This window comes from Somniosus microcephalus, chromosome 12, assembly GCF_052327205.1.
Source record: "Somniosus microcephalus isolate GS21.2 chromosome 12, FLI_Smic_1.0, whole genome shotgun sequence".
NCBI lineage: Eukaryota > Metazoa > Chordata > Chondrichthyes > Squaliformes > Somniosidae > Somniosus > Somniosus microcephalus.
This window is the reverse complement of record NC_140998.1, coordinates 199,349,216-199,359,688: the sequence shown is the minus strand read 5'-3', so window position 1 is coordinate 199,359,688 and position 10,473 is coordinate 199,349,216. Positions and strand designations below refer to the sequence as shown.

The following is a 10,473-nucleotide window of genomic DNA, read 5'->3' as shown; positions in this document are numbered from 1 at the left end:
CAGTGCACCGGAGAATAAGGTCAAAGCAGGGAATAATGGTAATAAAAATTAAAGGCTCTTTATCTGAATGCACGAAGTATACTTAACAAGCCAGACGAACTAGTGGCACAAATAGAGATAAATGGGTTTGCTCTAATAGCCATTACAGAGACATGGTTGCAAGGTGGCTAAGGTTGAGAATTAAATGTTCCAGGGTACCTGACAGTTTGAAAAGACAGGCAGAATGGAAAGGAGGGGGAGTAGCCCTGATAATAAAGAATGACATAAGGACAGTAGCGAGAAAGGATCACGACTCGGAAGATCATGAAATAGAATCAGTATGGGTGGAGATAAGGAATAACAAGGGGCAGAAAACACTGGTAGGAGTAGTATATAGTCCTAACAGTAGCTATACCATTGGACAGAATATTAATCAAGAAATAGTAGGAGCTTGCAACAAAGGTAATGCAATAATCTTGGGGGACTTTAATCTTCCTATAGACCGGACAAATCAAATTGGCATAGGTAGTCTGGAGGACGAGTTCATGGAATGCATTTGGGACAATTTCCTAGAACAATATGTCATGGAACCAACCAGGGAACAGGTTATTTTAGATCTTGTATTGGGTAATGAGACAGAGTTAATTAGCAATCTCATAGTAAAGGATCCTCTGGGGCAGAGTGATCATAATATAATATAATTTCACATTAAGGTTGAGTGTGTCTTACCTAAGTCTGAAACTAGAGTCCTTAAACTTAAATAAAGCCAATTACATAGGTATGAGGGGCGAGTTGGCTAAGGTTGATTGGAAAAATAGATTAAAATGTATGGCAGTAGATAAGCAGTGGTTAGCATTTAAGGAAATATTTCATAATTCTCAACAAAAATACATTCCATTGAGGAACAAAAACTCCACAGGGAAAGTGATCCAACCATGGCTAACTAAAGAAGTTAAGGATAACATTAGATTAAAAGAAGAAGCTTATAATGTAGCAAAGAATAATAGTAAGCCTGAGGATTGGGAGAGTTTCAGAAACCAGCAAAGGTTGACCAAAAAATTGATAAAAAGGGAAAAAATAGAATGAGAGAAAACTAGCAAGAAATATGAAAGCAGATTGTAAGAGTTTCTACAAGTATGTAGAAAGGCAGAGAGTAGCAAAAGTAAACATTGGTCCTTTAGAGGCTGAGACAGGAGAAATTATTATGGGGAATAAGGAAATGGCAGAAATGTTAAACAAATATTTTGTATCTCTTCAGAGTAGAAGACACAAAAAGCATACCAAAAATGGTGGGGAACCAAGGGTCTAATGTGAGTGAGGAACTTAACTTAATTAATATAAATAGAGAAAAATTCCTAGAGAAACTAATAGGACTAAAAGCCGACAAATCCCCTGGACCTGACGGCTTACATCCTAGGGTTCTAAAAGAGGTGGCTGAAGAGATAGTAGATGCATTGGTTTTAATCTTCCAAAATTCCCTAGAGTCTGGAGAGGTCCCAGCAGATTGGAAGGTCACAAATGTAACACCGCTATTCAAGAAAGGAGGGAGAAAAAACAGGGAACTACAGGCCAGTTAGCCTGACATCAGTCGTCGGGGAAATGCTGGAATCCATTGTTAAGGAAGTGGTATCAGGGCACTTAGAAAATCATAACATGATTAGGAAGAGTCAACATGTTTTTTTGAAAGGGAAATTGCGTTTGACAAATTTATTAGAGTTTTTTGAGGATGTAACTAATAGGATAGGTAAAGGGGAACCAGTGGATGTAGTATATTTGGATTTCCAAAAGGCATTCGATAAGGTGCCACATAAAAGGTTATTACCCAAGATTAGGGCTCATGGGGTTGGGGGTAATATAGTAGCATGGATAGAGGATTGGTTAACGGACAAAAAACAAAGAGTAGGGATAAACGGATCTTTTTCAGGTTGGCAGGCTGTAACTAGTGGGCTGCCGCAAGGATCAGTGTTGGGGCCTCAGCTATTTACAATCTATATTAATGACCTAGATGAAGGGACCGAGTGTAATGTATCCAAGCTTGCTGATGATACAAAGCTAGATGGGACAGATCCATGTGCTGAAGAAACATAATCCTTCACAGCACACGGGGAGGCCATTTGGGCCAATTCTGTTTCTGCCAGCTCTTTGCCACTGCAATCCAAAACTAATCCCACTGCCCAGCTCTCTTCGTGTAGGCCTGTATCTTCCCTGGCTTTCAATAGTTATCCACTTTTCCCTTAACAATAATGTCTGCCTCAGCCACTCCATGGAAAAGCAACAACTCTCTGTCTGACGACAGTTCTCGTACCCTCTCACCACATTCTGATAATTACAATTTTAGATCTATGACCCCTGGCCACTAATTCTTACCCCATTTACCCAAATAAAGCTCATCATAATTAAAAAGACTATTAAATCTCATATTTACTTTCCCTGCTGCATTAAAAGTGAACCCCAGTATCTCAATATATTTCTTTTTCTCTCCTCACCGTTTTCACTTTCCTTGGTGAATCTAGGTGGTCTACTCTTTGAGGCTTTTAGGCCCTTTCTCTAATGGGGCACCTACAATTGCATACCATGCTCCAAATGTAGCCGAACCATTGCAGCCAGCATGTCCTGCAACATTCCCATCAGCCCTCCTTGGGGCCTGGGCCCTCGAATTGAGCATTTCATACCTCTACAGAGCCAGTCTTTGATCTCGCCTTCTAGCGAGCTGGCACCTTTGACATCCTATCTTCCTGCCTTCGCTCCTGTGCACTTGTGCCCGGTGATCCACCATGTGATGACCCCTCCTCTAGCCCTGTTCTCAAGTATGCACACTGTCAGTATCTGAGCTGCTGCTTTCTAGGGTCAGTTCAAGTGATGGTGCTTCTTCATGGCTGGCCCCCTCTTCCTGAAGTGACAGAGGTATCTCCAATTTTCCTAAAGCTAAAATGAAAGGGAAGCACAAGAGCTAACATTTACTGTGAAGGTAAAGCAGAGGAAGAAATGTCTGGTGAAAACTGCTACAGTTTGTTATGCAGCATGTGTAGGGCGAGATAAAAGTAAGAAGGGAAAAGGGGGATAAGATGTGGAAAATACTCAGCTCATCATTTCCTCCGGTGTTACCTGTCACCACAACCACGACTCTCCCCCACCTGCCCGTGATGGCCAACATGGTTACTTCCCCAGGCAAAAAAGTATGGAGCCGGGGTCATGTTCTCCGATGGCAGCCTCCTGGAACAGCTTGTGCAGGAAATATTCCTCCAAAAAGGAAAGGAGTGTGTTCGTGACAGTCCTGCGAGGTGCCTAGAGAATGTGTATATCTCGGTAGAATCGTTGGTATGCAGTGTGTAAGATGTGAAATGTAGGATTGTAATAATGTTGACTCTGTGAGTGAGAATAGAAGCAGGTAGAGTGAAGTTTGGTGTAGTTTTTGTAGTAGTGTGAGAGGAAGCGGGTGAGGGGTTATTGCGAGTATTCCGAGTGATGGAGGTGAGAGCAGAGAGAAAGAGATTAATATTGTTACCTTGACAACTTTGGTGAGGTCATTGAACTTCTTTCAACATTCCAGCCATGTCCCAGAAAATACGTTCCTGGCATTCACCTCTACAGTGACCTCTCCTCTCTGGCGGTGGAGCTGCTGCCTGGAGGTTCTTCTACCCCTGAGGGGAACAGGATGCCCCTCCTCCTGTCCACCAGCTGCATCAGTGCCCCCTAACATGATATTGGATAAACTTGGTGCCCTGACTGGATCTTTTGCACGAATGTTATCTTGTTGACGTTTCCCACTGTTTGTAGCCACATAGCATATGCCTGATAAGAATTTCTGACTGCCTTTAAGGGGCATCAGAGATGGCCGATTTTACCGCCCCATTGCAAAACAGAAGGAATGCCACAGAAAAGCGGAGAGATGCATTGGCTGATTATGAATCATTTCCATGAGTATTCCATTGCACTCTGCAGTTGAGCAATGAGGCGGGAGTAAAGGCTTCGAACAGTCAGGAGGTGATGCACCAGCCTCTGCCCTGCTCCTGGATCCACAGTGGTCTGTTTAAGCCTCTGCTCAGTGATGACGCCCAGGATGCTACCAGGCGGCTGGGAAATGGTGGGGATGCTGAAGGTCATGGGGAGGCGATGATCATTCTCTTGTTCGATTTCAATAGCTCAACATCTCAGTTAAATTATTTGACAGAGTAATAGCAATTAATGAGTTTCCTACCCGTAATGCCTTCCGAACCTAAAAAAATGGGAAAGGTGCTTCAGCATAAACACAAATAGCTCTGCAAGCCAGGGAAGAGCATCCAGGATCTCGCAGCCAGCACTCCAGCTTTGTGCAGGGCGTTAGCAATGAACATAGGAACAGCGGTAGGCCATTCTGCCCCTTAAGCCTGTTCCGCCATTCAATGAGATCGTGGCTGATCTGTGACCTAACTCCATATACCTACGTTTGGCCCATATCCCTTAATACCATTGGTTAACAAAAAGCTATCAGTTTCCAAATTAAAATTAACAATTGATCTAGCATCAATTGCCATTTGTGAACGAGAGCTCCAATTTTCTACCAACCTTTGTGCATAGAAGCATTTCCTTATGCTATTCCTGAAGGCTCTGCCTCTAATTGTTAGACTATATCCCCTAATCCTAGAATCGCAAACCAGTGGAATTAGTTTCTCTCTATCTACCCTATCTGTTCCCCTTAATATCCTGAAAACTTCGATCAGATCACCCCTTAACCATCTAACTTCTAGGGAATACAACCATTATTTGTGCAATCTCTCCTCGTTAATTAACCCTTGAAGTTTGGGTATCATTCTGGTAAACCTACGCTGCACTCCCTCCAAGGCAAATATATTCTTCCTAAGGTGTGGTTCCCAGAACTGTTCACAGCACTCCATGTATGGTCGAACCAGGATTTTGTATTGATACAGCATAACTTCTGCCCACTTGTACTCTAGTCGTCTAGATATAAAGGCCAGCATTCCATTCGCCTTTTGGATTACATTCTCTACCTGTTCATGACAGTTTAATAACCTATGTACCTGTAACCCCAAATCTCTTTGGACATCCACTGTTTTAACTTATTACCATCTAGAAAGTATACTGTTCTATCATTTTGAGGTCAAATTTGGTGACCTCACATTTCCTTATACTGAACTCCATTTGCCACAGTTTTGCCACTTCACTTAATCTATCTATATCCCTTTGTAATGTTATGCTTTCATCTACACTGCCTACAATGCCACCTATCTTCGTGTCATCGACAAATTTGGATATACTGCAAGAGAGCTCCTCTACCCTCAGGGGCCAGGAAGCCCTCCAGAAAGAAGGATGTTGGACCAGATCACCGAGGCCGTCATTACCAGCAGTTTCAGCCCCAAGACCTGACTCCAGTGCCAAAGAACCTTCATGACCTCAGACCAGTGGTCAAAGTCAGTGAATGCATCTTCAAAAGGCGTCCAATACCAACTGCTCTACTAGACTCACACACTTCTGAATGCGCGTCACTGTTACCCCCACCCCCAAAACTCTACCAACAAACTCTACCAAACACAAGGCACATCTCACATTCTTGGCTTCACCTCTTGCCCTTGGATGAGTCGGTGCAAGCCATTTTTGGCAGTGGCACATGGCTGACGGCTTAACCAGCGGTGGGGCTGCAAGGATACAAGATGCTGGTACGCTCAAAAATTATCCTCCTTCTCACATGCAACTCTTGCTTTCCCGCCCACCCCTCACCACAACTCCACCCTTCTGCCTTCCTCATTTCACATATCCATGAAATGCAGCCTGCCCAGCCAGTGGGTGTCCAAGAAGAGGGAGAGGAGAGTGAAGAAGAAGAAGAAGAAGAAGAAGAAGAAGAAGAAGGAACACCGTCGATGGATTTCACACTCCCAGCCAGCAGCTCCTCAAGGTCGAGCTGCAAGACCATTTACAGTCTCCCCCACTGAAAGGTAGCAGCCATGCTGCAGCCACTGGGGGAGCATGGTGTGACATCGGCAGGTTAGGCAAAGGCACACACAAGACAGTCACTCAGGGAATGCGTAAGGGTGATTAGTAAATTTCTTCAACTCAGATTGGAAGGATAGATGTATAAAGTTGGATTTGAAAGTTGGATTTGTCGTGGCTTTTATTTCAGCATTGGCCAAGAGGACGCTGTGATGTTCAGTAACAGAGGGATGCTCAGGAGTGGGACAAATGTTGAAAGGGGAATTGGGGTAGTGTTCACTGGTACCGCAGGTGGATGATTCGAACCCGGACATCCCAGACAGAAAGGGGCTGTCTGGGTGTTCTCCTTCCCAATGCTTTCTTCTCATCTGCATCCTCCGCTTCTGCTTTTAAATGTTATGCTTTTTCCATCGATGCGTCCTCCTCTTCCACTTCTTCCTCTTCCTCTTCTTCCTCCAGCTCCTCCTCCCTCTGCTTTGAACATGGAGTTAATAGGAGGGACGACATCCAAAATACCAGATCGTGTGTCAATTCAGCTTTTCAAGTGGATTGACGTCAGGTTCTGGCTCATCTATTTATGTGAATGGGGCGCAAGCAACAGCAGCACTACCGAACTTTCTAAAATGGCAGCTGTCGCGTTCATTGCCGGAAGTGGATGAAAACGAGGCGGCCGCAATGGGGGATAAGTTTGGCTGCTTACCGCCATGAGGTACCAGCATTTCCCTCAGGAAAAAAGCGCTCTTCCGCCCTTCTCTGGTGCGGTACACGACGGCTGCCACTTTGGTGAGGGCCATGGCGCTGCAGTTCACAGTACTGGCTCTGGACATGCAAATTTGGACAGCGTAAGGTCACGCCAACTTGACGCCATGCTCTGCGAACTTGGACCTTTGTGCTGATTTTAGCGCTGGGTTCTAGGCTCGCTGTGAAACGAGAGTGTGTATCAGAATGACAGAGACACTCTCAGCACATCTTCAGTGGATACACCCATATTCAGGTAAGTTTGCATTTAAACTTTTGGAATGGGTTTCTTATATATTATTGAAATAATGGCGTGGTGCAATAGATGTTAAACGTTTTTAAAGTGTGCAGAGAGTGCAGGGGAGTGCATTTGGATGCTTGCAAGGTAGGTAAAGGAAGGGCTCTGAGACAGAAAAGGCTGGAAATACTCAACAGGTCAGGCAACATCTGTGGAGAGAACTACAGTGCTCACGTCTCAGGTCGAGATGCTGCATGACATGCTGTGCATTTTCAGCTTTTTCTACTTTTATTTCAGAATTCCAGCATCTGCTCACAGAGGGAACAGGAAGAGGCAGAAGAGCAAGACGTAGAAAGCAGGAAGCAGAAGGATCGATGAAACCCAGAAAGCCCCTTCTAGCCGGGATATCCAGGATAGAATCCTCCACCTGCTGTACCAGTGATCACAACTCCAATCCTGTTTCAACATTTGCCCCACACCTTACATTTCCTCTGCCACTGGGGACACCACCCTTGTGCATTCCCTTAATGAGTGACTTGCATGTGCTTTTGACTATCATAGTGCTCTTAACCAGTGCTGCAGCATGGCTGGTGGAAGGCTGTGACTTTAAGTGGAGGACAACCTTGAGTTGGCTGTGAATGTGAAGTCGTGTGATGGTTTTTATTCTTCGCTCTCCTCTCCCTCTTTTTGGTCAAGCACGGGCATGCCAGGCTCGATTTCTTGGTTGTCTGAAATGAGGAAGGCAAAAGTGTGGGGCTGATGTGAGGGCAGGGGGTTTAAAGCAAGAGGTGTATGCTTACACCATATGCAGCAAGGAAATCAGAAGAAATTTTGGGATGAGGATGCAGTGGCATGTGAGAAAAAGGATAAGACAGGAGGATACCAGCATCTTGTATCCTGTCAGCCCCGCCGCTGGCCGCTGGCTCAGCCAGGCCCCTGTCAAGATGGGTCAGCACCGTCTCCTCCAAGGGGTTGAGGGGAAGCTAGGAATGTGAAATGTGCCTCGTGTTTGTTAGAGATTGTTGGTAGATGAGTGATGAGGGAGCTGTGCATTGAACAGTGTGTGGCTAGTGGTGCAGTTGTTGGGAGACAGCTTTTGAAGATGCATTCACTGACCTTGACCACTTGTCTGAGGTCATGAAACTTCTTTGGGCACTGGAGTCTGGTGTTGGGAGTGACACTTCAGGCAGTGAGTTTCTGCAGTGCATGCATTATGTGGTTCACACTTCAGCTGCAGTGCGCATGTGGTAGGGGCAGTGGATACTGAGTCCAGTGGCATGGGCGCAGACCAAAATAAAGGTCTTGGTGCTGCAGTGTTCTGAAAATTGTGTGTGCTGTGGGGGCTGCACCTATTCAAGTGAGTGGGAAGTTTACATCATGTTCCTAAATTGTGCTTTGTAAAGGGTGGGGAGATTTGGAGTGGAAAAGTGGTGAGTCAATCATCGCAGAGTACCCAGCCTCTGCCCTGCTCTTTAGCCACTGTGTTGTTACACTTGATACAGTTAAGCTTCTGCATAATGTTGTCTTTCAAGAGGCTGTTGGGTCATTCGACAATGTTGGTGCTGTTGAGGGCCTGGATGGTCGTTGGGCTTATTCTTGTTCGAGACGGTGATAATCTAGGAATTAAGCACCGTGAATGTTGTCTACACCTATTGATGGTGAAGCCAGGACTTGATGTCGAAACAATGGGATTCCAGTTAGTGACTGAGGAAATGCTAACCAATAATCACGTGACCGAGCCTGATATATATTCTTTCACAAAAGGAAACGAGAACTTCCTCTTGCTTTTCTAACTGACACGCTCTGTCAGTTCTCTGTGTTTAGTTTAAGCTCAACAGCAGCAAGCATGAAGTGTTCCATTCTCGAGGTCTCCCTTCTACTCGCCATTCTAAATCCAGGTATGATTTAAAATCAAATTCAATTTTATTTTCAGTTGTGTATTGATAATCATAATCTCTAACACTGTTGCTTGTGTGGATATATCTGTCCCCATCAATCTAATACTTCCGTGTTGGGGTCTCAAAACGGTAGCGGAATTTCAAAGTGGACTTTGCTTATATTCCGTTCGGTGTTGGTGAACGCGTAGCAAGAATTATCAAATTAATCTCGAAGTTATTTTGAACCTAACAATAAGTGGCGATATCTCTTGCTTCATAAGACTGATGATCTGTGTAGAAGCGGCCTTGGAAACAGCACGAGGCGCAAACATTACATGACCCCGCCATTGCCCTTATTTGGTAAGTTTACTAACACAACCGCATCGTTAATAATGGATCAGCTGCGCAAACTACCATAAATTATGACAGAAATGGCCATCAGTCCACACGTAAAATGAACCAGCTCTTGCTCGGCGAGATTCTGCAGTTGAAACAGCGAGAAAGAGAAACAGTATTAGACAAAAGACAAGACACAGTTTCAGAGCCCCTGTGATGCTGCTATCTTCAGTGGACAGTTTCTGTATCGGGTCGCTGCAGTTCTGGGTCTCATTCAATGACACACCCGGGCAATTTATTCTTACATAGAAACATAGAAACATAGAAGATAGGAGCAGGAGTAGGCCATTCGGACCTTCGAGCCTGCTCCGCCATTCAATGAGATCATGGCTGATCATCCAAATTCAGTACCCTGTCTGCCTTCTCCCCATATCCCTTGATTCCTTTAGCCTTAAGAAAAATATCCAACTCTTTTTTGAATATATTTAATGAACTGGCCTCCACCGCCCTCTGTGGCAGAGAATTCCACAGGTTCACCACTCTCTGGGTGAATAAATTCCTCCTCATTTCAGTCCTAAATGGCTTACCCCTTATCCTTAGACTATGACCCCTGGTTCTGGACTCCCCGGCCATCATAAACATCCTTCCTGCATCTAGTCTGTCCAGGCCTGACAGAATTTTATAGGTTTCGATGAGATCCCCTCTCAATCTTCTAAACTCCAGTGAGTATAATCCCAATCGACACAATCTCTCCTCATACATCATTCCTGCCATCCCAGGTATCAGCCTGGTGAATCTTCGCTGCACTCCTTCCATGGCAAGAACGCCCTTCCTCAGGTAAGGAGACCAAAACTGCACACACTACTCAAGGTGCGGTCTCACCAAGGCCCTGTACAACTGTAGCAAGACATCCTTGTTCCTGTACTCGAACCCTCTTGCTACGAAGGCCAACATACCATTTGCCATCTTAACCGCCTGCTACACCTGCATGCTTACCTTCAGTGACTGGTGCACAAGAACACCCAGGTCTCTTTGCTCTTCCCCTTCTCCCAATCTATTGCCATTCAAATAATAATCTGCCTTCCTGTTTTTGCCACCAAAGTGGATAACCTCACATTTATCCACATTATAGTGCATTTGCCATGTTTCTGCCCAATCACCCAATCTGTCCAAATCGTACTGCAGTTTCACGACATCCTCATCACAGCTTACCCTCCCACCTAGCTTTGTGTCGTCTGCAAATTTGGAGATATTACATCCAATTCCCTCGTCCAGATCATTAATATATATTGTGAACAGCTGGGGTCCTAGGACCGATCCTTGCGGTACCCCACTAGTCACTGCCTGCCACTCAGAAATCGACCCGTTTATTCCAACTCT

General features: G+C 45.0%; 1 protein-coding gene across 1 annotated transcript in view; it reads left to right on the top strand.

The window, feature by feature from the left end:
• The first annotated feature begins 3,444 nt into the window (after positions 1-3,444).
• The window catches only part of LOC147109876 (uncharacterized), a 58,819-nt gene continuing 51,790 nt past the window's right edge, over positions 3,445-10,473 (top strand). Inside the window, exons 1-2 of the mRNA XM_086002414.1 lie at positions 3,445-3,450; positions 3,922-4,078. Of these exons, the coding sequence (XP_085858540.1) occupies positions 3,445-3,450; positions 3,922-4,078 (163 nt within the window). The remainder of the gene's footprint in view (positions 3,451-3,921; positions 4,079-10,473) is intronic.